Raw genomic sequence first — 27,577 nt, 5'->3', positions numbered from 1 at the left:
TACATGGTATTTACATTTTTTAAAATTTAATAGCTGTGTATAATGTACTTTGCTTTACAGTTTACAACATACATGTTTTTAAGCAATTAAAAAGTTTTAAACAATTCTTTAAAAATTAAAAATAAAAAAATACTAGTGGCACAACTACAAAAGAATTCTTTTAATTGAGTCCTTTAAAATACAATATTTTGTTGTATATCACTAGTAGGAAATAGCCTAAAGATAAACTGAATTCATCCAAAAATTTTAAACTGCCTTCTTAGTCTTGTTAGTAATAAAATTGATAGTATTATTCTCAATATATTACATACAGGATAGGATAAAGCAAATACTTTACTGTCGTTAGAAACTATGACCTTCAGCTTAAAAGAAATACGAAACAATAGGAATTAAATTAAAATCCTGTGATCTTTACTTTTAGTCACTTTTAAGAGTATCATTATACACTCTTATTCTTTTCCTTCTAAAAGAAGTGTGTTTTTTTGCCATGACCACTGAATGGTCCTAGAAGTATCTAGCCATGTACAATCTGAAAGCAATGGGCATCCCTTGATTGTTGTAGACTCTATATGAAAAATAACCAGGGCTTCTTAGAGAAGAGTCTGATTTCATATCTGGGGGGGGAAAAAGTCTAAGAATAGCCTTGGGTATTATGTGTTACAAAAAAGAGGACCAAGGTCATGTCGGAGGGACAACATCCAGGAGTTTTCACAAAAATACCAATGGCAATAAATGGGAATATACCAAATATATAAAAATCCATGATTTCGTTATGATACTTTTCCTCCTGAAGTCAATACAAAGCAAACTTCATTGCTTTTCTTTGCAAGTTGCTAGGACAACTCATTTTTTAAAAAAATTAGTAAATGAGAAAGAAACATTTCCCCTGCATCCTATCTGCAGATTGTATTTCAGAATAACTTAATAGTTGATGAGTTAAGTTCTCTGTAGAAGAATTCCAACCAATAAATCTAGAAGAAATAATATTAGAAAATCTCTATACTCCCTAATAGTGGATCAAGACAAAGATTGAAACATTAAGCTTAATGTGGATGAATTAGGCTGTGAAACTTGTTAACCCACTTAGTAACATTACCAACCAGACATATACTTTGGTGTGATATAATAAAATAATCAGGAAAATTTAAACATGGCCTCAGTATCAGATATTAAGAAATTAAAATTAAAGGGGTCAGTTCATGAAGAGGACATAACAACTATACTTCTGTATGCACCCAACATAAGAGCACCTAATTAATATTAAGCAAATATTAACAGAGCTGGGAACAGAAAGAGACAGCAGTAATAGGGGACTCCAGAACCCCACTTTCTTTTTTTTAAAATACTTTATTTATATATTTGACAGCAAGAGAGGGAACACAAGCAGGGGGAGTGGGAGAGGGAGAAGTAGGTCTCCCACTGAGAAGGGACCCCGATGTGGGGCTTGATCCCAGGACCCTGGGATCATGACCTGAGGTGAAGGCAGATGCCCAACGACTGAGCCACCCAGGTGCCCCTCCAGTACCCCACTTTCAACAACAGATAGGTCATCCATATTGGAAAGTCAATAAGGAAATCTAGGACTTGAACTATATATCAAATAGACCTAAAAGATCTACAGAGCATTCCATCCAACAGCAGCACATACACATTCTCCTCAAGGACACCACAGAATATTCTGCAGGAGAGATCACATGTTAGGTCATAAAACAAGTCTTAACAAATTTAAGAAGATTGAAATCATATCAAGTATCATTTCCAGTGATAATGATATGAATCAATAATAGGAACTCGTGAATAATCAGTGGGTCAAAAAATAAGTAAAAGAGAAATATCTTGAGACAAGTGAAAATGGAAACACAACATACTAAAATTTATAGGATGCAGCACAAACATCTGTAAGGGTAAATAGTGATAAACTGTACCACCGCATATCCTATAAAGCAATAAACAGCTACATTAAGGAAAAAAGAAAAAGTTCTCAAAAAGATAGCCTTTATACTTCCAGGAACTAGGGAAAAAGAAAACCAAACTAAGCCCAGAGTTTGCACAAGGAAGAAAATTACAAAGGTCAGAGCAAAAGAAGAGACAATACATTAGAAAAGATAACAAAACTAAGAACTGTTTTCCTGAAAAGGTAAAAAAAAAAAAAAAAATCGACAGATCTTTAGGGAGACTAAGAAAAAAGACTTAAAATCAAAAATGAAGAGACATTAAAACTGATACTGCACAAATAAAAGGATTATAAGAAACTACTATGAATAATTATATGCCAACAAATTGGGTAGATAACATAGATGAAATGGATAAATTCCTAGAAACATCCAAACATCCAAGACTGAATCACGAAGAATAGCAAATCTAAACAGAGCTTTAACTAGTAAGGAGACTGAATCACTAATCAAAAATCGCCCAACAATAACAGAAAAACTCCAGGACCAGATGGCTTCACTAATGCCAGTCCATCTCAGACTCTTCAAAAAATAGGAGTTTTTTATGAGGCCACCATTATGCTTATACCAAAGTCACACAAAGACACTACAAAAAAGTAAAATTACAGGCCAATATCCTTGATGGGCATAGATGCAAAACCCCTTAACAAAAAACTAGCAAACCAAATTTAACAGTACATTAAAATGATCACATACCATGATCAAGTGAGATTTATCCCTGGGATGTAAGAATGGTTCAACATCTGCAAATCAGTCAACACCACATTAATAGAATGAAGGTTAAAAGTCATATGATCATCCTAATAGATGCAGGAAAAGCATTTGGTGAAATTCAACATCCTTTCATGATAAATATCCTCAGTAAAGTGGGGCGCCTGGGTGGCTCAGTAATTAAGCGTTTGCCTTCAGCTCAGGTCATGATTCCAGGGTCCTGGGATTGAGCCCCACGTCAGGTTCCCTGCTCAGCGGGAAGCCTGCTTCTCCCTCTCCCACTCCCCCTGCTTGTGTTCCCTCTCCTGCTGTCTCTCTCTGTGTCAAATAAATAAATAAAATATTTTAAAAAAATAGTAAAGTATAGGAGGAATATGCCTCAACATTGGCCATAAATGACAAGCCCACAGCTAACATCATACTCAGTGGTGAAAAGCTGAAAGTTCTTCCCGTAAGATCAAGTGTAAGATGAAGATGCCAACCCTCATCACCTCTATTCAAGATAGTATTGAATGTTCTAGCCAGAGCAATTTTAGTAGAGAAGAAGAAATAAAAATGCATCCAAATTAGAAAAGAAAAACTAAAATTGTCTCTCTTTGCAGATGACATATTATATATAGAAAACCCTTAAGAGTCTGCCAAAACTCTGAACTAATAAATGACCAGTGAAGTTTCAGGATACAAAGTCAACATAAAAAATGAGTAGCATCTCTGTACACTAAGAATAAACTCTGAAAGAGAATTAAGAAAGCAGTCCTATTTACAATATCATCGAAAACAATAAAATACTGAGGAATAAATTTAACCAAGGAGTGATAGACCTGTACACTGAAAACTGTATAAGACATCAATGAAAGAAATTGAAAAATACACAAATAAATGGAAAGATAGTGCATGTTCTTGGATTAGAAGAATTTTGTTAAAATGTACTACTGAACATGATCCACAGATTCAGTATAACCCCTATCAAAATTCCAATGGCATTTTTCACATAAATAGAACAATCCTGGGATACATATGGAACCACAAAAGACCACCAATAGCCAAAGCAATCTTGAGAAAGAACAGCAAAGCTGGAGCATCAAGCTCCTGATTTCAAACTATATTACAAAGCTATAGTAATCAAAACAGTATAGTACTGACATAAACACAGACACACAGACCAATCAAACAATAGATAGCCCAGAAATAAACCCACATATATACAGTTAACTAATCAGTGACAAGGCACCAACAACACACAGTGGGAAAATTTGGTCTCTTCAATAAATGGTGTTGGAAAAACGGGTATCTATATGCAAAAGAAAGAAATCGAACCCTTATTTTTACCATTAACAAAATGTAACTCAAAATGGGTTAAAGACATAAATGTAAGACCTGAAACTAAAACTAGAAGAAAACATGGGGTGAAAAGCCCTTTGACACTGGTCTTGGTAATCATTTTTTAGGTATGACACTAAAAGCACAAGGAACAAAAGCAAAAATAAATAGGTGGACCTACAAATGAAAGACGTTTTTGCACAGCAGAGGACACAGTCAATGAAATAAAAAGGCAGCCTTTCGTATGAGAAAATATTAGCAGACCATTTATCTGATAAGGAGTTAATATCCAAAATATAAAAGGAACTCCTATAACTCAGTGGCTAAAAGAACCAAATAATCTAGTTTAAAAATGGGCAAAGGACCTTGAATAGGTACTTTTCCAAAGAATATAACAAATGGCCAACAGGTGCATGAAAAGATGCTTAGTGTTAACCTCACAATCATCAGGGAAACGCAAATCAAAACCACAGTGAGAGAACACCCCACATCTGTTAGGATGACTATTACCAAAAAAACAAAGGACAAGTATTGGTGAGGATATGAAGAAAGGGGGAACGCTTGTTCCCACGCTGGTGGGAATGTAAACTGTGCAAGTAGAAAACAATATGGAGGTTCCTCAAAAAATTACAGATGGAACTAACTATATGACCCAGCAAATTCCACTTCTGATACCTGAAGGAAGTAAAAACAGGTTCTTGAAGAGATAACTGCACTCCCATGTTCATTGTAGCATTTTTTACAATAGACAAGAAACAACCTAAGTGTCCGTTAGCAGATGAATGGATAAAGAAAATGTGTGATGTACACATATATATATATATTTGCATGTGTGTGCACACACACACACACACACCAGAATAATACTCAGCCACAAAAAGAGGGAAATACTTCCATTTGCAACAACATGGATGAACCTGAAGGGCATTATTCTAAGTGAAATAAGCTAGAGAAAGATCATGTCATTTATATGGGGAATCTTAAAAAAAGAAAGTCAAATTTGTAGAAATGGAGAATAGAATGTTGTTTGCCAGGGGCTGGGGTGGGGGTAGGGGAAATGGGGGGAAATTGGTCAAGGGTACAAACTTTCTGTTATAAGATGTACAGCGTGGTGACTGTAGTTAACAATACTGTATTCTATGCCTGAAGTTTGCTGGGAGAGTAGATCTGAAGCATTCTTATTCATACAAAAAAAGTGTGAGATGATGGATGTGTAAATTAACTCCTTTGTGGTAGTCATTTCACAGCGTATACGTATGTGAAATCACATTGTATGCTTCACATATATACAGTTTTATTTGTCAATTCAATCATACCTAAATAAAACTGGAAAAAAATGATACCAGTTACAAAAACCATAAGAAATAAAAATGAACACTTTTGCCATTTCTGTCAAAAAAGGAAATTAATATTAATTTTGTAAATGTGATAATAGTATTACTGTGTTACGTATTTATATATGTGAGAGGTATATGCCATTAGAGATACATACACATTTATAGGTGAAATGATTTGATGTCCACAGTTTGCTTTAAAGTACCTGAAAAAGGAAAATGGGAGGGGCATTGATGAAACAAGGTTATTTAACTTTTGCTGGTTGTTAAAGCCAAGTGATGGTTATTTGATGGTGTGTGTGTGTGTGTGTGTGTATGTATATTTGTATTTATATTTATATATACATGTCTTTACTTTTATGTAGTTTGAAATTTTCCATGATAAAAAGAAAAATCAATTTCCTTACATAGCCATATATATATTTACACTATTAAATGATGAAAGCAGAATATAAAATTGTGTATATAGCTACAACTCTGAAGAAAAACAGTTGAGTTGAAAAACCAGTTGTGCTTGTTGTGTTAAGCTGTCATCACAAATTACTTTTTTATATACATAACCAGTTGTATGTTTTTACCACAAATTTTTAAAAGACTATATATAGTAGACCCTTCAACAACACAGGTTTGAACTGAATGGGTCCACTTACACACAGATCTTTTCCAACAAATATATTGGTAAAGTTTTTGGAGATTTGCAACAATTTGGAAAAATTCACAGGTAAACTGTGTAGCCTAGAAATACAAAAAAAATTAAGATTAAGTTAGGTATTGTTTATGTTATCAGTAAGGTTTTCAGTCAGAAGTAGGCTGTTAGTAAAGTTTTTGGGGAAAGCAAAAGTTGTATATGGATTTTTGACTGCACAAGGGATTGATGCCCCAACCCCTGAATTGTTTGAGGGTCAACTGTGTATTGTAGCAACTGTGTGTTAAAAATAGCTATATTTGTGCACTCTGGTTTAATTGCAGTCTTTCTGCAGAGGCTTTATATAAAAGCATAACTAGTTTGAAAACTGAAGATACCATTTATAGGTTTTGTGATATTTTATAGGTATGTACTTGGGATTCAACAAGATCCTGATTATAATGATCATGAAAGGCAATGCAAAAAATGACTAGTATCTCTTTAATGATGGCTTCAGCTCAATATAATGATAAGACATAATTAAGTACTTTTAAAATATTTGAAAATAGCCTGCAGTTCTCTTAGGTTTAAGTCATTCTACCTTGAAAAGTCAGCTATTTGTTAAGTTGTTAAGTTAAATTGTGAAGACAATAGAAGAGAAAAATTGACTCCATGTATTAAAGATTAACCTATTTTTCTTGAAGATTATTTTCTTTTATCAGGCCTTCTAATGATAAAGGGTTTTGTCTTTTTTTTTTTTTTTTAGGAAGGTGGAGTGTTTACTTTTGGAGCTGGAGGGTATGGTCAGTTGGGTCATAACTCTACCAGTCATGAAATAAACCCAAGGAAAGTTTTTGAACTTATGGGAAGCATTGTCACTCAGATTGCTTGTGGAAGGTAAGCTATTATATAAGAGAGAATCTTAGTCTCCATAACACAGTTATTTAGGTGTTTTTTTTTTTTTTTTTAACAGTCCAGAGGTCTTTTATTTTTTTACACCTACCCAGTCGTGAATTTATAGGGAGTGGGTTCCAGCAGCTGAAGCTTCTTTCCATTGGTTCTCACAAAGTGTACTTCTCTGGGTGGAGCAGGCTGGCAGTTCAGTTGAATTCAAGTACTTTTTTCTTCGGCTTCCTTTTTTTCTGATCATTTTCCTTTACATGTTTCAGGAAGCTCTATCTTGGCTCTCAGAGTGCTTAATGTCTTCAGCATGCACAAAAATTTTCTAGACAAAAAGAATCTTGCCCTTGTTTATTTACAACAGTGCCAACAGCATGCTGGGTAACATTGTAGACTTCATTTTGCCATGGTAACATTGGTGGGGCATTGCTTTTTGAATAGTGCCCGTCCCCTTGATGTCTACAGTATAACCTTTCTTGTGGATTTGCATATGTGTGGCCAAAGGAATAATTCCATGTTTTCTAAAAGGCCTGGAGAACATACAGGGGTGTCTTTCCTTTTTCCCTTTGTGTTGGTCATTTTACAAATTACTGGAAGATAGCAGTTCCTAGCTGAAATAGGGATTTTTTTTTTAAACAAATTGTTTAGCAATTTAGGAATCTAAGATAAAAACATTCTTCCCTAAATGCCTAATTTGCTGCTGAGGAGTAATAGTAACAGGAGAAACATTTTTTTCTACTGATTATTTTACTTTTCTCTATTTGAAATAAGTTTATCTGGGACAAGATATTAATAATGAATACATAATATATTTATTGTATATAGCATCACACTTGAAGGGAAAGTACAAATCATCTTATTTTTCTTTTTCTTTTCCACCTTTTTTTTAATTTAAAGAATGCGGAAATTGAGCAGTTAATTATTTAACACATAAAATTAGTTATTGGTAAAAGTTGAATTGGAATACTCGTTCCCAGTTCTTGGGAGTAAATAGAAGAGTCACAACTTTGAAATTGAGCTTCACCTTTGGTGGTTTAAATTAGGTAGACTGTCAAAAAACAAAGTGTACTTTGTTTGACTAAGCTTAATTTTTTCTGCGTAGTAGATATCCATATACAATATGGTTCAGTTTTGCCAACTTTTAACTTCAAATACTTGAAATCACACTGTAGGGAGTCTTTGGTGACTTTTCTTTTTTAACATGTTACTTATATGATTGATTATCTGTATGTATGAAGCTGTGGTTCTCCATCATTAGATCTCATTGCTGTGTTTTATTCAGTTATATGCATATATAATTATTCATTCTATTACTGACAGGTATTTGGGTACTTCAGTTTTTGGCAATTACAAATAATTTTGCTTTGAACATTTATTATATGATATACATAAACCTTCATATTTCTTTTTTTTTTTTTAAAGATTTTATTTATGAGAATGAGAGAGAGAGAGCACATGAGAGGGGGGAGGGTCAGAGGCAGAAGCAGGCTCCCTAATGAGCAGGGAGCCTGATGCGGGACTCGATCCAGGGACTCCAGGATCATGACCTGAGCCGAAGGCAGTCGCTTAACCAACTGAGCCACCCAGGCGCTCAAACTTCATATTTCTAAGTATATACCTAAAATGGGATTGCTGGGTCATAGAGGATACTTACCTTGAAATTTTGCAGGTTAATGTCACTCTATTTACCAGAATGATTATACGAATTTACATTCTTGTTAATATTGCATGAGAATTCCTGACACTCTATGTCCTTGTCCCTATTGATCAGATTGAAATTTTTGCTAATCTCTTGGGTATATAGTGTTACTTAATCATGATTTGAATTTGTATTTCCATGATTTGAGACAGATTGAATTGAATCTGTAGATCACTTTGGGAAGTATTGACATCTTAACAATATTAAGTCTTCCAAGCCATGAACAGGAGATATCTTTTCATTTATGTCTTTAATTTGTTTCAGTAATTTTTCTGTAGTTTTCATCGTCTTTTAAATTTCTTTTTGGATTGTTCATTATTAGTGTATAGAAATGGAACTCATTTTTGCATGTTGATTTTGTATCCTTCTGCGCTTTGGTGATTTTGTACACAGATAATTTTACTTCTTCCTTTTCAATTTAGGTGCCTTCTATTTCTTTTTCTTGCTCGAGCTTCCAGTACTATGTTTAATAGAAGTATTCAAAGTAGGCATCCTTGTCTCATTCCTGATCTTAGAGGAAAAGCTTTCAGTCCTTTACCATTGAGTATGATGTCTGTTGTGGGTTTTTCGTATCTGGCTTTTATTATGTTGAGATAATTTTCTTCTATTCTTAGTTTTTGAGGTTTTTTTTTTTTTATCATAAAAGGGTGTTGAGTTTTGTTGATTTTTTTTTTTTTTTCCCCTGCATCAATTGAGATGATGATGTGGGTTTTTTTCTTCATTGTCTTAATGCTGTAAATTACACTGATGAATCTGTGTATGCTGAACCATCCCTGCATCCCATTTGGCTATGCTGTATAGTTTTTTCATTATTACTACTGAATTCTGTTTGCTAATATTCTATTGAGAATTTTTGCATCAGTACCCATAAGGGATAATGGTCTGTCGTTTTCTTGTAGTGTTCTTGTCTGACTTTGATATCAGGACAATGCTGGCCTCATAGAATGAATTAGAAAGTTGCACCTCTTCAAGTTTTTTGGAAAAGTGTGAATAGGATTGGTGTTAGTTCTTTAAATGCTAAGTAGAAGTCACTAATGAAGCCTTTGGTGTAGGGCTTTTCTTTGTTGGGAGATTTTTGATTATTGATTCAGTTGTTTTACTATTTATAGATCTGTTTTAGTTTCCTATTTTTTCGTGATTTAGTATTAGTAGGTTTTGTATTTCTAGGATTTTGTCTGTTTCATCTAAATCATCTAATTTGTTGGCAAATAACTGTTTATAGTACTTTCTTATGATCCTTTTTATTTTGACAGCGTTAGTAGTAATAGCCCCATTTTTATTCTGATTTTAGTAAGTTCTTTTTTCTTGGTCAAGTTAGCTAAAGTTTTGTCAATTTTGTTGATCTTTGTAAAACCAACTTTTAGTTCCATTGACTTTTGCTGTTTTTCTATTCTCTATTTCATTTATCTCAGCTCTCATCTTTATTATTTCCTTTTTTCTGCAAGTTTTGTGTTTAGCTTTTTTTTTTTTAAGGTCCTTAGGTTGTCAGGTTGGGTTGTTCACATGAGATCTCTCTTCTGTTTTTTTGTTTTGTTTTTGTTTTTTGTTTTTGTTTTTGTTTTTAGGTAGGCTCCATGGCCAGCATGGAGCCCAGTTCAGGGCTTGAACTCACAACCCTGAGATCAAGACCTAAACTGAGATCAAGAGGCGGACGCTTAACTGACTTAGCCACCAGGCACCCCAAGATCTTTCTTGTTTTTTAATGTAAATTTCCCCCTTAGCACTGCTTTCCCTGCATCTTTTGTTTTGATATGTTGTGTTTTCATTTTCATTTATCTCTTAAGTCTTTCTAATTTCTCTTGTGATTTCTGATTCATGTTATTGGATTTCCACAGATTTGTGAATTTTCTAATTTCCTTATGTTGCTGAGTTCTAACATCATCCCGTTGTGGTTGGAGAAGATACTTTGTATGGTGTCTATCTTTTAAAATCTACTGAGACTTACTTTCTGGCCTAACATAGGATCTAACGTGGACAGTGTTCCGTGTACGTTTGAGAAGAATGTGTATGTTGTTGTTGGGTAGTGTGTGTCCTGTTAGATCTAGTTGACTTAATTGTGTTGTTCAAGTTGTCTGTTTCCTTACTTATCTTCTGTGTGGTTTTTCTATTTATTATTGAGAGCAGGGTTATTAAAGTCTCCAACCATTTATTGTAGAATAATTTCTTCCTTCAGTTCTTTCAGTTTTTGCTTCATATATTTTGATGGTCTTTTATTAGATGTGTAAATGTTTTAATTGTTATCTTTTTGCTGTACTGAACCTTTTGTTAAAATATAATGTCCTTTGTCTCTTGTAACCTTTTTTGATTTAAAACCTATTTTATTTGATAGTAGTGTGCATGATTTGTAGATCTTATTGTACTAGTATGTTTAATTTTGTAAGAAACTACCAAACTGCCTTCTAAAGTGGCTGTATCATTTTGTTTACCCATGTTGGTTAATTTTGTTTTCCTTTAAATAGGCCACACATCCCAATTTCTTTGTAAGCCCATATATACATGGAGCTGTTTCTGTGATCTTCATCTTACTCCTTCAATACCTGTATCCCTGTGCCCCTTTCACACTATATAAATTTTATGACACTGTAATTCTGCTGTTTGGAATAAAGCAGGTCCTTTTTGTCATATCCATCAAGAATGCTTGGGTTGGAGGCACCTGGGTAGCTCAGTCAGTTAAACATCTATTTTCAGCTCAGGTCATGATCTCAGGGTCCTGGGATCGAGCCCCGAGGTGGGCTCTCTGTTCAGTGGGGAGTCTGCTTCTCCCTCTCCCTTTTTCCCCTCCTCCACATGCACATGTGTGCGCTTTCTCTCTCAAATAAAATCTTAAAAAAAAAAAAAAATGCTTGGGCTATTTCTGGCCTTTTACTTTCATAGAAATTTTAATATCAGCCTGTCAGGGTTCTCCAAAAAAATTTTGGGGGGATTTTGATTAGTAGTGTTTCGAATCTCTAGATTAATTTGTCGAAAAGTTGTCTTTATGGCTTTTCTAATCAACTTCCAAACTTCTTTAATGTCTTCTAATTAAATATTTAAGATTTTTCATCATAAAGGTCTTGTATATCTTTTGGTAATTTTATTGCTAGATACTTCTTTTTTTTTTTTTTTTTTTTAAGATTTTGTTTATTTATTTGACAGAGACATAGCGAGAGCAGGAACACAAGCAGGGGGAGTGGGAGAGGGAGAAGCAGGCTCTCCACAGAGCAGGGAGCCCGATGTGGGACTCGATCCCAGGACCCTGGGATCATGACCTGAGCCGAAGGCAGACGCTTAATGACTGAGCCACCCAGGCGCCCTAGATACTTCTTTATAATAATATTATTTTATAAGTTCTACTTTCAAAGGTATCTTTGGCATGTAGAAATAGTTGACGTTTATATATTAATTTTAAATCCAACCACTTTGGTAAACTCTTATTAACTTATGTACACAATCATATTATCTGTGAATCAATTTAGTTTGTTTCTTCATTTATAATACTTAATGCTTAACATATTTCTTGCCATTACTAATGTCCTGGCTGGGACACTAGGATAATGTTCACTAGAAGTGCTGAAGCTCGGGGTGCTGAAGCTCGGGGTGCCTGGGTGGCTCAGTTGTTAGGCATCTGACTCTTGATTCCAGCTCAGGTCATGATCTCAGGGTTGTGAGATCTCGCCCTGCATCGGGCTCTGTGCTTAGGATCCTTCCCCAACCTTGTGCTCTCTTGCTCTCAAAAAAAAAAAAAAAAAAGTGCTGAAGATCAAGACATCCAGACATCCTTGTTCTGCATTCTCTCTGTGGGAAAACTTTCAGTATTTCACAATTCAGTATCATGTTTGCCATACGTTTTTTGTAGATACCTATATCAGATTAAGGAATTTCTCTTTTTTTCCCCTAGTATAGAGGGATTTTTTTTTTTTAATGAATGGATGTTAAGTTTTTAATGTTGGTCTTTCTGGATCTATTGAGATAATTTATGATTTTTCCCCTTTAATCTGTTAATGTGGTGAATTCTATAAATGGATTTAACTAACTAAAAACAGCTTTATTTTTCTGTAGTAACTCCAATTTAGTCATCGTGTTATCATTTTATATAGTGCTGCATTTGGTTTGCCAATATTTTTAAAATAATTGTTTTTATGTTTATTGCTGAACTTGGTTTATAATTTTCTGTTCTTATTCTTTTAGCGAGATTTTATTACTAAGGTTATGTTAGTCTAATAATATATGTTGAGGATTGTCCCCTTGTTTTCTGTTTATTTGAAATAGAACCACTTTGGAAGTTAGTAGACCTTGTCATTTAAAGCCATCTGCGCCTGGTATTTTATTTTTTGGAATTTTAAAAAACATTCTTCAGTTTCTTTATAAGGTAGCTTTTAAATTTTTTCTTGAGTCAGTTATTTGTAAGTTAAATTTTTCCATTTTTGCTTAAATTTTAAACATTAATGTAAAGTTTCCAGTGTCTGTATTGGCCTGTTCCTGTGTGCAAACAATTATGCCAGCGACCTCTAATAAGAAATATTTGTCTCTTATTCTGTGGATCGTTCTGAGACAGTTCTTTGGGCCATGGGTCAGCTGGAGCGGCTCTTATTTTTGCTGTACATTGCAGCTGTTTCAAGATGCATGTCCATTAAGGGAGACTTTGCTCAGTCTGTGGCTAAGAGGGGTGGCTTTGTTACTTCTCTCATTTCAGGCCAGAGGGACAGTGGCTACCTTTGGGTTTTATTCTCTTGGGAGTAACACCTGTACACATACATCTCAAGCTTCTGATTGTATCACATTTACTAAAATCCTGTTGACTAAAGCAAATTACCATTACATGGCCAAACCTAAGGTTAAGGTAGGGGAATACATGCTGCTTATCTCCCATCAGGCTGTAACAAGACTGTGCATATTTAATACTACAGGATAGTAAAGAAGTGGGATTACTATTTCAGTATACCACAGATACACAGATCTTAAGGGTTTTTTTTTATGTTTGTAGGCTCTGTAGTGATCTCTTCTTTTTTTTCTTTTTTGAAGTTGGTAAATTATCCTTTCTTTCCTGATCTCTTTTTTAAAACCTATGTTTTCCAGAGAAACCTCTGGAAAATTTATCAATTTATTAATCTTTTCAAAGTATCCACCTTTGTTCTTTATGATCCGTATTTTGTGTATATTTTTCATTTCATACCTTTCAGTCTTTAGTTCATTCAGTGGTGGGATGCAGTGTTCTGTATATGCCCAGTATGTAAAATTTTTCTAACAATGTTCAGATCTTCTATGTGGTGTTTTGTTGTTGTTGTTGTTTGTTTTGCTTGATCATTTTTAATCAGTTAACAATAAATATTATACTGTCTTACAATGTTTGACTATTTTCAGTTTCTTCTTGTAGATCTAAACAATTTTTTATTTTGAGGCTATCTTGATTCTTAAGTGCATAAAATTCCAGTTTTATCTCTCCTTGGTGAATCGAACTTTTCATCATCGACTTCTAAATCTCTAGTAATATATATACATTTTTTAAAGTCGGTTCCATGCCCAGTGTGGAGCCCAGTACAGGGCTTGAACTCATGACCCTGAGATCAAGACCTGAGCTGAGATCAAGATTTGGATGCTTAACCGACTAAGCCACCCAGGTGCCCCAATACTTTTGATTTTTTAAAGTCTCTTTTATCTGATGTTAATAGAGCTATATCTGCTTATATGTTTTTTCCTATTTTGTCTGTTATATTCATTTTTTACATATTTGTTCATACATATTCTTTTACTTTGTCTTTCTGCACATTTTAGATGAATATCATGTAAACAGTATTAAGTTGGATCTTTAAAAATGTAGTCTGGCAAATTTGCCATTTGCAACATGGATGGATCTAGAGGGTATAATGCTAAGTGAAATAGAGAAAGACAAATACCTTATGATTTCACTCACATGTTAAGAAACAAAACAAACGAACAAAGGAAAAAAAAAGACAAAGCAGATTGAAACATAGAGAATAAACTGGTGATTGCCAGAGGGAGGGTTGGTGGGGGAATGGTGAAATAAGTGAAGAGGATTAAGAGTACATTTATCATGATAAGCAATGAGTAATGTGTACAATTGTTGAATCACTATACTGTACACCTGAAACTAATAGAACACTGTATGTTAACTATACAGGAATTATAATTTTAAAAACATAAATAAACTTTAAAAAAATAAGAATTATTGAATCATTCTATTTTATACCTGAAACTACTGTAACACTGTATGTTAATTATACTTGAGTTAAAAAAAAATCCACTCTAGCAATTTTGTTTTTTAAATTGACCATTCTGTTTGTTTTATAATTACTGATACGTTTGCACTTAAACCTGCCATAATATTTGTACTGTTTTTGCCATCTATTTTTAATGTTTCATTTTTTTTCTTTTCTGTTTTGCTTTTCTTTAGATTGATAATTTTTTAAGTTAGTTTAATTCCCTTTACTTGTTTGGAAACTATACCTTCCTTTTTAGTTATTACATTAAACATAAACAGAGGGCGCCTGGGTGGCTCAGATGGTTAAGCGTCTGCCTTCAGCTCAGGTCATGATCCCAGGGTCCTGGGATCGAGTCCCACATCGGGCTCCCGGCTCAGCGGGGAGCCTGCTTCTCCCTCTGACCCTCTCCCCTCTCATGCTGTTTCTCTCTCGCTCGCTCTCTAAAAAATAAATAAAATCTTAAAAAAAAAAAAAAACATAAACAGAAATAATATATATCCTTAATTTATATTAATAAATACCTTTCTCTTTTTCTGGGCAATATAAGGACTTCCGTTTACCTTTCCCATCTTTTCATTCTCTGTATGTATTAAACTTCACAAAAACATTGCTTCATATAGTCAAGGTACATTTAGAAATACCTGTATATTTATTACCTTTTTTTTTTTCACTCTTCATATTTTCTAATTCCTTTTGTCTGAACACCCTTTGGAATTTTCTTTGAGTAGATCTACAGATCCTTTTATGTATCTAAAAAATGTTTTATTTTACCTTCATTCTTAAATGATATTATTCGTGGTTATAGAACTCTAGCTTGGTATAATTACTTTCAGTTCTATGAAGATAATATTCTGTTGTCTTTTGGCTTTGGTTGTTGTGGAGAAGCCAGCTATTAATCAGTATGTTGCTCCTTTGAAGGTAATGTGTTTCTTTTTAATCTTTCTCCAGTTTTGATTTCATTTGTCGAAGTATGATTTCCTCATTTTCTTATGGGCTTCTTGAATCTGTGGAATAATATCTTTGATTAGTTATAGGGGATTCTAAGCTATTATCTCTTTAGATATAGCTTCACCTTTCTTCATGGGACTCTGGATGTGTATTGAATCTTCTCCCTCTGCCTTGTAGCCTTATTCTTCATTTTCTACATTTTTGACCCTCTTTGCTGCTTTCTTGATTGTTTTTATGATTTGTATTTTAGCCCATTCTTATGCTATGTCAGTTTTTCATTAAACCTATCCTTCAAGACATTGATTTTAGTTATTTTGACTTCTTAGTACTCGTCTTTCTTACTGGTTCTTTTTAAAATCTGACATTTTTTTTCTTTAGTGTTTCCAGTTGTCTGTCAGTTTTCAAGCTTGGCTTTTATTTCTTGGACACTAAAAAACTATTGAACATAGTTCTACATTCTTGTGTTTGATAATTCCAATATCTGAAATCTTTAGGATCTATTTCTATTTCTTTTTTTCTGCTAAATTTTGTTCATGGTGCCCTGTTTTCTTTGTATGCCAGTTTTGTGTGCTTGACCATGTATTTGAAAAATTAGGGGAGTGATTTGACAAAAGCTTTCCTTTCCTTTTCCCATATATGGACTAGAATTTATCATAAAAAGTAAATGAAACTCATCGTATGTATGAGCCAGGAGTGCTTCTATTAAAATTTTGTTTATACCGTTAAAGTTATACATGAATATATGTTCCCAAAATTTAGAGAGTTCATCTTTTCTTGTTTATCTACTTCATGCATAATTCATTAAGAGACTATAAAGCAATATTTTATTTATTTACTTTTTAAAGATTTATTTATTTGAGAGAGAGAGAGCTCGTGCATGCACACGCTGGGGAGGGGCAGAGGGAGAGAATCTCAAGCAGATTCCTTGCCGAGTGTGTAGCCCAATGCGGGGCTCAGTCTCACAACCTTGAGACCATGGCCTGAGCCAAAACCAAGAGCTGGATGCTCAACTGACTGGGTTAACCAGGCGCCCCTATAAAGCAATACTTAAAAATAATTTTTTTCAGGTGAAATACTTCATCAGTCCCTTGTGAAATAATCACAAATGATTTAAGGTTATCTAATTTTGTAATCCTTAACAAGTAGAATGATTGGGATAGTTATTCTTAGCTTTATGAACTCAATTCTTTTTAGTAATTTAATTAATTTATTCAACTATTGTATTGGGGAAAAATTTTCAGTTATATATTAAGATGTAAGGATTTAAGGATTTATCTGTAGAGGGAATGTAGGTAGATACATGGTATCTTGACCAGTTTTACTTCCAGGTAGTCAACATAAGATGTAATAACTTCCTTATGGAATAATTGCCAAAAGCCTCCTGAAGGAAGCAGCTGAGGAAAACCAGAAATGTGAATCCATCAAGGAGATGATCCAGAAGTAAAAGGTTCAAATTCTAGTGGTATAATATCATAGTGTTTTTGAGCTATTATATCAAATCTAGGACTTAGGATGGTTGTTTGTTTAGTGGCTCTTAACTCTGACTTAATGCTGTTTATCTTCTGGAGAGATTTTAGAAATGTATATTATTGGGGCACCTGGGTGGCTCAGTCGTTAAGCGTCTGCCTTCCGCTCAGGTCATGATCCCAGTGTCCTGGGATCGAGCCCCGCATCGTGCTTCCTGCTCAGCGGGAAGCCTGCTTCTCTCTCTCCCTCTCCCACTACCCCTGCTTGTGTTCCCTCTTCGCTGTGTCTTTCTGTGTCAAAAAAATAAATAAAATAGTGAAAAAAAAAAAAAGAAACATATTATTGCCTAGGTTAATCCCTAGGTGATTCCAATATGCAGCAAGGTTTAAGAACCACTCCTATGGTATACCATTTTGAGGAGGAGTTTAATGAACTAGTATTGCAATAATTTTTAAGCTGTATGTTCTTTCGAGATATCACAGTGGTTGCTTCCTGAAGGAGGCATTATGGGCAGTGTTAACCCCTTCTTCAGGCATAGCAGTTTTTCTGTTTTATATGCTAGGAATCCATTTAATATTTCATTTGTTAGAAGAGTTTCTTTGGTTAAAAAATTCTGATTTCCCTTGGCTCAAAAGTAAAATGGTTCTTAGATTTTCAGTAATATGGCAGACTAGATAACTTGAAAACACTTTGAATCAAAACACCTTTTTAAATATCAGGTTAGTTTGCCAGAAACTAAAGGGAATGCCGCAGGGCAAAAACAAAGAAATCTGAAAGCTATTGGTGTCTGTTTGAACGGACTTTGGAGGTGCCCTGAAAGAATTTGCCTGTGGAGGTAATATATTAATTAGCCTATATTGCTAAAACTTAGTGGCTTAAACAGTTTTTTTTTATTTTGCTGATAGTTCTTTGATTCGGTAATTTGGGCAAGGCTCAGCTGGGCAGTTCTCATCTTAGCTGGACTCAGTTCACCAGCTGATTATCTGACTAGGGGCTGGGTAGTTTGGCATGGTCATAGCTGGGACAGCTTGTCTCTGCTCCAAGTTATATGTCATCCTTTACACGCTAATTTTGGATTAGTCTCAAGATAGTAGAACAGAGTTCTAAAGAGAGAGAGGGAAAGAATGCAAAGCCACTTGTAAGGCATAATGTCAGATCAGATACACTGTCATTTCTGCTGCATTCTGTATTCAAAGCAAGCCACAGGTTAGAGCCCAGGTTTAAGACATGGAGAAATAGATTCCCCATCTTTTTTTTTTTTTTTTTTGTAAAGATTTTATTTATTTATTTGACAGAGCATAAGGGGGGCGGGGGCGGGGTGGGAAGCAGCAGGCAGAGGGAGAGGGAGAAGCAGGGTCCCCACTCAGGGGGCTCTATCCCAGGACCCTGGGATCATGACCTGAGCCGAAAGCAGACACTTAGCCGACTGAGCCACCCAGGTGCCCCAATAGATTCCCCATCTTGATGGAAACAGCTGCAGAAGTCATATTGTAAGCATAATGGGTATAGAGAGAAGAATAATTTTGGCTCTTTTGATAAACAATATACCATAGAGGGCAAAGGAGTTTAGGAGAGGAGATGAGACCTAAGAACTGATAGAATCATTAGTGAGGCCTGAGAAACGATCTCCTCCCAGTAAAACCACATCATGGAAAGAGTTCACCATGAAATACTCCCTTGCTAGCATAAGGAGACTTTTCTGTCCTTGGTCTAGTTTCGGGTTTGAATCTCCTCTGAGAATCTGTAACCACAGGACTACTGTAAGGTGGGTTTGGCGCTTGTCAAAGTCACCCTGGGTTGGTGTTTATGTATTAAATTTCACAATGTATAATGGGTTTTAAATGAAAAACAGGGTGGCAGATTTGGGGTAAAAAAAAACTTCTAGAAATGGGATAAAAATTTCATCATTGAAATTTAAAATAAAGTGGGTAATTAAAATAGGTTAGACACACTGCTAAAAAGAAAAGTATGATTTGAAAAATAGATCGAGAGAAATTACCCACAAAGGGGCATGGATATAAAAGAGAGATTAAAAGATAGGTAGGATATATTGGGAAGTTGCAACATTTGTATAATACTATCAAGGAGAAAATAATTGAATAAATGTGAGAGAGACAGTATTTATAGAAAGAACACTTAAGAATTTGCTGGACTTGATTGAAGCCATAAAACCTGAGATTGAGGAACACAAGGCCTGAGCTGGATAATCATCTTTAACCCAAACATATAAGGTTCCTAAACATACAGTGGTGAAACATCAGAGGGAGTTGCATAGGTTCAGATTAGTGGGTTTTTTCAGCTTCAGTTCTGCAGTTTCTTAGATTTGCTTCCACTCTGCTACCTCCAAAGGAGTCTGGGTGCATAGATATAAGGATCAGTTTCTTTAGAAGAAAGGAAACATTGTTTCATTTTATATATTTATGCATTGTTTTATTATACACACACACACACACACACCCCGCTCAATCTTCTGATTGGCACTGGATTACTTGCCCAGTTCTTACTTTAAAACTTTTGATTGGTGTCCAAAGGTGGGTCATCATAGATCCTTTAGGCTAGAATGTTACAGGGAAGGGAATGGGAGAACTTGGACAGTATAGTTAGATGCTACCTCTTGTGCTGAGTCATCTCTTATACGGGATTCCACTGTAGATCTGGGCCTTTCTAAATTTGGACATTTGTGGAAATTTTCTCGGTAGAGAATTCATTCAGTGTAGAGTAAGACTTTTAATAACTAATTTGCACAGAACATTTTAGAACTATAATGGTTTTGTTAATGTATTTTTGAAGAGAGAAATTATCAGTTAATATTTGTGTGCTTTTCTAAATGTAAATTATTTGGAAGATATCAAAGTCTGAGATTTTCTATCATTTTACTCTAGGCAGCACACTTCTGCTTTTGTTCCTTCATCAGGACGAATTTATTCTTTTGGACTTGGTGGTAATGGGCAGCTAGGAACTGGTTCAACAAGCAACAGGAAAAGTCCTTTCACTGTGAAAGGAAATTGGTTCCCTTATAATGGGCAGTGTCCACCAGATACTGGTAAGTTTTGTTATATTAAAGTTTTGCTACACACGTTGAAGTTGTTAAAATGTTGCTCTTAAATGATGAAGTTTTCTATGTTTGAAATGGAACAATTCCAAAATAAGTTGTTTAATGAAAATACCAAGATACAGAATAGTGTATACATTTGCTTAGTTTGTTTATACTTCCTTATTTATGCATAAGCAAACTCATGGTAAAGTAGTAATGGTTTCAGAGGGCTAAGCGTATGGGAACTGGGTGGTGGCTCGATGCCAGTGGGCAGGAGTATTTTTGTTTTGTGTGAAATACACATAACAAAATTTATGAACTTAACCATTTAAGGTGTACAATTCAGTAGTGCTCAGTACACTCACATTGTTGCACAACCAGTCTCCAGAACTCTTTTCATCTTACAAAACTAGAACTCTGTATTCATTAAACAGCAACTCTGCATTCACTCCTCCCACGCTGGCAAACACCATTCTACATTTGTTCTCTATGTATTTGACTTGGCTCTGGGTACTCATGTAAGCGGAATCATACAGTATTTGTCTTTTTGTGACTGACTGACTTCATAAATTTAGCGTAATGTCCTTCAGGTTTATCCATGTTGTAGCATGTGTTAGGATTTCCTTCCTTTTTAAGGCTGAATAACATTTTATTGTACATATATACATTTTGTTTATCTGCTCACCTGTTGGTGGACACTTGGATTGTTTCCACCTTTTGTGACTGTTGTGAATCCTGTAAACATGGGTGTACAGATATCTCTTGAAGATGCTGCTTTCATTTATTTGGGTATATACAGGACTTTAAAATACATGACAATTTCTTTCCTTTTGAAATTTGAATCCTATGAATATATTACCTATTTAAAGTATTAAATTTTTAAAATTTGCTTTCACATCCCTACTGCTTTGGCCACATCTGTGATTTATTTTTATTTTCTAGTATTTTTTCAGTAGATCTGGTTATTTTTTCATTGGTATTAATTTACTAAGGAGTTTGAAATATTTGAATGCTGTTTTCTCATTTACTTTTTTAACATGCTGCAACTAAAATATGCTTTTTGGGGCACCTGGGTGACTCAGTCGGTTAAGTGTCTGCCTTCCGGCTCAGATCATGATCCTGGAGTCCCACGACTGAGCCTTGCATCAGGCTCCCTGCTCAGCAGAGAGCCTGCTTCTCTCTCTGCCCCCACCCCACTCGTGCTCTCTCGCTCTCTCTCAAATAAATAAAATCTTTTTTTAAAAAAGATAAAATATGCTTTTAAAAATATATTTCCTTTATCATCCTAAACTATTCCTCAGAATTTTCTTCTTCTTCATTTTACTGTGTCTAATTTCCTTAGGGATTTTTCTTTGAATTGTGAGGACTGGGGTCTGTCAAGATTTTATTCAGTGATGAGCATACTATGAAGGTTGATATTTGAAAAGGTCCATAACTTTTTATGAATGACCTTGAAGATTTTTTTATTTTTTTGGTAACTACAAAGGCTATTCTCAATTATGCTTTTATTTAGCAAAGGTCAGCAGATGATACTATTTTTTCTTGTTTTTGTTTCATTTTGTATTTAATATATGCCTTCATTTTCTTCCAGTCACTCTTAGGTTTAGAACATGCATTTTAGTAATACTGTTCTTGTGTACTTAGTGCCATGTTGGTATTTTATTATATTAGTTTCTTCCATGAAGAGCACTGTTAATAACATAACAAAGAGATTTTGTAATTTTATTTATTTATTTATTTATTTATTTATTTATTTATTTATTTATTTATTCATTTATTTATTTTAGATTTTATTTATTTGATAGAGAGAGACACTGAGAGAGGGAACACAAGCAAGGGGAATGAAAGAGGGAGAAGCAGGCTTCTCGCCGAGCAGGGAGCCCGATGTGGGGCTCGATCCCAGGACTCTGGGATCATGACCTGAGCTGAAGGCACACGCTTAACGACTGAGCCACCCAGGCGCCCCAAGAGATTCTGTAATTTAAAGCAGCATGAATATTGTAAAGAATCATGTATTTTTGTTTGTAAAGTTTGGTCACTTCGGGGTGCATTTTGTTACCCTTGAAACTGTACCTTGAGATTATTTGCTTTCAAATGGGAAAGGAGATGGAATTTTAAAATTAGTTGTTTGGCTACAATTTAGTTTCATCAGAAGTTTGTCGATTCACAGTAGCCAATAGGTGTGAACAACTCGAGTGTCCCATCAACAGATGAATGGATAAAAAAATGTGGTATGTGCATGTAATTGAAAATTAGCCATAATAAGGAATAAAATTTTGATACATGGTACAACATGGATGAACCTTGTAAATATTATGCTAAGTCAAAAGAGCCAGACACAAAAGGACAATATATCATAGGACTGCTCTTATATGAGGTACCTAGAACAGTTAAATGTATGGAGACAGAAAGAATAGTGGTTATCAGGGACTTGGGGAAGGGGAGAACGGAGGAGTTGTATAATGGGTACAGAATTTCTGATTGGATCTTTAGGTCTAAAATGAGTCTGTTATAGGCAGCATGTAGATGGGTCTTGGTTTTTTATCCATTCTGATACGCTATGTCTTTTGATTAGAGCATTTAGTCCATTTACATTCAGAGTCATCATTGAAAGATACGAATTTAGTGCCATTGTGTTACCTATAAAGTTGGTGTTTCTGATGATGTTCTTCGTTCCTTTCTAGTTTTTGTTGCTTTTGGTTTTTTCCCCAGAGTCTCCCTTAATATTTCTTGCAAGGCTGGTTTAGTGGTCAATGAACTCCTTTAGTTTTTGTTTGTCTGGGAAACTCTTCATCTCTCCTCCTATTCTGAATGACAGCCTTGCAGAATAAAGCATTCTTGGCTGCATACTTTTCCCGTTCAGCACTTTATATATATCCTGTCATTCTCTTCTGGCCTGCCAGGTTACTGTGGACAAATCTGCTGTGATCCTGATCTGTCTTCCCTTGTAGGTTAAGGACTTTTTTTTCCTGTGCTGCTTTCAGGATTCTTTCCTTGTCTGTGTATTTTGTGAATTTGACTGTGATATCTCTGGTGATGGCTGGCTTTTGTTGAATTTAATGAGAGTTCTCCATGCTTCTTGGATTTTAATGTCTGTGTCCTTCCCAGATTACTTAAGGGGAAATGTTCAGCTATAATTTGCTTAAATAAACCTTCTGCCTCTTTTTCTCTCTCTTCATCATTCTGGGACTCCTATGATATGAATGTTATTAATGTTTTAATAAGTCACAGAATTCCCTAAGTCTGCCTTTGTGATCCATCATCTTTGTTTCCCTCTTCTTTTCAGCTTTATTATTTTCCATAATTTTATTTTCAGTATCACTGATTCCTCTGCTTCGTCTATCCTCATTGTTACAGCATCCATTTGGGTTTGCATCTCATTTATAGCATTTTTAATTTCAGCTTGACTAGCTTTTAGCTCTTTTATCTCTGCAGTAAAGGATTCTCTAGTGTCTTCTGTGCTTTTTTCAAGTCCAGCTAATATCCTTATAATTGTTGTTTTAAATTCTAGTTCAGACATCTTACTTATATCTGTATTGATTAAATCCCTGGTCATCATTTCTTCCTGTTCTTCCTTTTGGGATGAATAAATAAAATAAAATAAATAAAGCAAAATAAAACAAAAATTTTAAATTTAAAAAAATAAAGGAAGCTAGGTGTGTTTTGGTCTGCTTGTTAAGAGAAGCTTGATAGACAAAGATAGAAAATTAAAAATTAAAAAATATGTAGATAATTTAAAAAATAAAAGAATTGCTCTTTCTGTATCCAAAAAAACAAAACCAGTATCACCTCGGGTGCCTGGGTGGCTCAGATGGTTGGGCGTCTGCCTTCGGCTCATGTCATGATCCCAGGGTCCTGGGATCGAGTCCCGCATCAGGCTCCCTGCTCCTTGGGATCCTGCTTCTTCCTCTGCCTCTCTCTCTCTCTCTCTCATGAATAAATAAATAAAATCGTTTAAAAAAAACAAACAAACCAGTATCACCTCTACCAAATGCACTCCCAGCAGGGGGAACCGTTTCTCCCTGTGCAACCCAGGAGATCCTCAGCCTGCTCTGCCTGCTCCTGTGGCCCCGGCTGCTTCCCTCCCTGAGTGCTGCCAGGTAACCCTGGCTATGGCACTGACCTCCAAAACTTCAAACTCTGCGCTCTGCTGTTTATAAAAAACTGGCAGTATTGAAACCCTCTCCTTATTTCTAGTCAGTGGTTTTGGGAACATTTCTCTTGTACAGTCCTCTGTGTGTTTTCACTCCTCCCCCCCCCCCCAACCTCTTTCTCTCTCCCCTTGTCTCTCACTCCCCACTCCACCACTAGGGCTCCCTGCCCTATGCCGTGCCAGGGGCCTTTTTCTCCCATGAATCAATTCTCCACAGTTCCTACCTTCCATTGGTCATTTTTTCTGTTTATAGATGTGCAGTAAAATGGGAAATTTTATGTATATTTTACCACAAATTATATATATATGTGTGTGTCATATATATAATGGTTGATAATTATTTTGCACTATACTAAGGCTGTGTAGGATAAAAACTAGTTAAATGTGAATTTAAATTTTTTTAAGTTTTATTTATTTCAGAGAGAGAGAGAGAGTGTGGGGAGAAGCAGAGGGAAAGTCTTCAGACAGACTCCCTGCTGAGCATGGAGCCTGACACAGGGGTTGATCTCATGACCCATGAGATCATGACATAAGCTGAAACCAAGAGAGTCAGATGTTCAACCAACTGAGCCACCCAGGCGCCCCATTTAAATGTGAATTTAATTTGCTCAGTCCCTTCAGAGGTGAAGCCCATGGCCCCCACCATAAATCACATTGTTAGCATAAACTATCTGATGTGGCCTCAAGGTCACAGGTAAACAAAAACATTCTTAACAGGATACTCCAGACTTTGGGATTATGCCCTTGGAGTTTGGTATAGGGCAGACCTTTCTTTAGAATGTATAAAGTTTGGACAACTGTGTTAGTGTTCTAGGGCTGCTGTAACAAAATAGCACAAACTGAGTAGCTTGAACAACACAAATTTATTGACTCAGTTCTGGAGGCTAGAAATCCAAGAAAAAGCAGGGTTTCTTCTTTTTTTAAGATTTTATTTACTTATTTGAGAGAGAGCATGCACAAGCAGAGTTGGGTGGGGAGGGGCAGAGGGAGAGGGAGAAGCAGAGAGTCCAACGTGAGATCATGATCTGAGCCAAAAACACTTAGCCAACTGCGCCACCCAGGCACCCCAGGATTACTTTCTTCTGAGGGCTATAAGGGAGCCTCTGTTCCATGTGTCTCTCCTAGCCTCTGGTGGTTTGTTGGCAATCTTTGGCATTTCCTGGCTAGTAGATCATTGCCTTCATCTTCACATGGCATTCTCTCTCTCTGTGGATCTGTGTCCAGATTTATACCTTTTGACCCCTGTCACCCATCTTGTCCACCCTCCCACCCGCCTTACCTCTGGCAACTACCGATTTGTTCCCTGTATCTATGAGCTTTTTTTTTCCCTAAGATTCCACATGGAAGTAAGTGAGATCATACAGTATTTGCCTTTCTCTGACTTATTTCACTTATCCTATTACCTTCAAGGTTCATACATGTTGTAACAAATGGCAAGATTTCCTTCTTTTTTATGACTAAATAATATTCCTGTGTGTGTGTGTATCAGATTTTCTTTAACCATTCATCTATTGGTGGACACTTAGGTTGCTTCCATGTCTTAGGTATTGTAAATAATGCTGCAGGGAACATGGGGGGGTGCATATATATTCTCAAGTTTGTTTTTTTCATTTTCTTTGGATAAATACACAGAAGTAGAATTGCATGGTAGTTCTATTTTTAATTTTTTTAAGGAATTTTCATACCATTTTCTATAGTGGTTGTACTAATTTATATTCCCACCAACAGTGCACAAAGGTTCCCTTTACTCCACATTTTCACCAGCACTTGTTATTTCCTGTGTTTTTTATAGTAGCCAGTCTTACAGGTAATTTCTCAGTGTGGTTTTGATTTGCTTTTCTTTGATGATTAGTGATGTTGAGCACCTTTTCATGTACCTGTTGGTCATCTGTATGTCTTCCTTGGAGAAATGTTTATTCAGATCTTCCATCCATTTTTAATCAGATTATTTGCCTTTTTGCTATTCAGTTTTATTTTTTTTGCTATTCATCTTTATTTTGGATATTAATCTCTTATCAAATATATCATTTGCAAATATTTTCTTCCATTCCACAGGTTGCCTTTTCATTTTGTTGATGGTTTCCTTTGCTGTGCAGAAGCTTTTTAGTTTTTCTTGTCTTTGCTTTTGGTGTCAAACCCAAAAAATCATCTCTAAGATTGATGTCAACTACTGCCTATGTTTTCTTCCAGGAGTTCTATGATTTCCGGTCATAACGTTCAAGTCTTTAATCCATTTTGAGTTAGTGTTTATGGGGTAAGATAGTTGTCCAATTTTATTCTTTTGCATATTGGCTGTCCAGGTTTTCCAACACCATCTATTAAAGAGATTGTCTTTTTCCCATTGTATATTCTTGGCTCCTTTGTCATAAATTGACCATATATTTGTGGGTTTATTTCTGGCTTCTCTATTCTGTTCCATTGATCTAAGTGTCTGTTTTTATGCCAATACCATACTGTTTTGATTATTAGAGCTTTGTAATATAGTTCAACCCTGCCCTAGCTCTTGGTTGTCTCTCAGACCTTTGTGATTGTCCAAGCAGTCTTTTATTTTTTGTGGTTCCCACTAATTGAGGGTGTGCCAAGGCCTGTGGGTGTCCCAAATGGGAGGATCTCAGGCAGCACCTAGATTCAGGCTGATTGGAAGCCAGACTCTCAGGCAGCAGCTTTTAAAGTATGCAAATATATACGGTCCTGTGGGACCACAAGTGAAAGTCCCACTAGCCACCAGAGAGCCTAGAGGGGTCCCCTGGGCAGCAGCCATGAAAATCAGGACACCAGACCATGCATGGTCCAAGCTCCACTCCAGGAGATAGCAGTGACTTGTAGTAATGCAGAGGACAGGGCAAAGAAGGCATCTGCTAGCCTTAGTCCCCAGAGATCACCTTAGTAAATCGATAGATGTATGCTAAACCAGAAGCCTGCCCCTAAGGTCGAAGCTCCAGGACATGCAAGTAGGCCTTTTTCACAGAAAGACTGGGGGTGTATTTCAGTCTGCTGTTTGTGCTGTGACTGGGGGGTGGTAGCCAGCCAAGAACTGTCTCTTTGATTTCTACAGCCCATGGGAACCTGGTCCCAGGAATGCAAGTCCCGCAGTCCACCAGAACCAGGCAATCGGGGTATCCACTAGGTGGCAGCCACAAAAACCAGGGCCAGATGTGTCTACATTTCCCCTGAGGGGAAATAATGGTGCTCTGGCGTGTGGCAGAGGGAGAACACAGAGATAAGGCCCTCCTT

General features: G+C 35.7%; 1 protein-coding gene across 18 annotated transcripts in view; it reads left to right on the top strand.

The window, feature by feature from the left end:
* Window positions 1-27,577, top strand: part of HERC4 (HECT and RLD domain containing E3 ubiquitin protein ligase 4) — a 132,446-nt gene that overhangs the window by 42,436 nt on the left and 62,433 nt on the right. For all 18 annotated transcript variants that reach the window (XR_010412451.1, XR_010412452.1, XR_006791297.3 and 15 more), the window contains 2 exons: window positions 6,709-6,839; window positions 20,039-20,199. Coding sequence is in view for 13 of the 18 variants with exons in the window: in XM_064594698.1 (XP_064450768.1) it covers window positions 6,709-6,839; window positions 20,039-20,199 (292 nt within the window). In the remaining 5 variants the exon portion in view is untranslated. The remainder of the gene's footprint in view (window positions 1-6,708; window positions 6,840-20,038; window positions 20,200-27,577) is intronic.

The sequence above is a fragment of the Mirounga angustirostris genome, unplaced genomic scaffold, assembly GCF_029215605.1.
Source record: "Mirounga angustirostris isolate CCGP_5_RB_7025 unplaced genomic scaffold, mMirAng1.0.hap1 SCAF_6, whole genome shotgun sequence".
Lineage (NCBI taxonomy): Eukaryota > Metazoa > Chordata > Mammalia > Carnivora > Phocidae > Mirounga > Mirounga angustirostris.
Note: the sequence above shows the minus strand (reverse complement) of the source record. Positions and strands in the feature narration are given on the sequence as shown.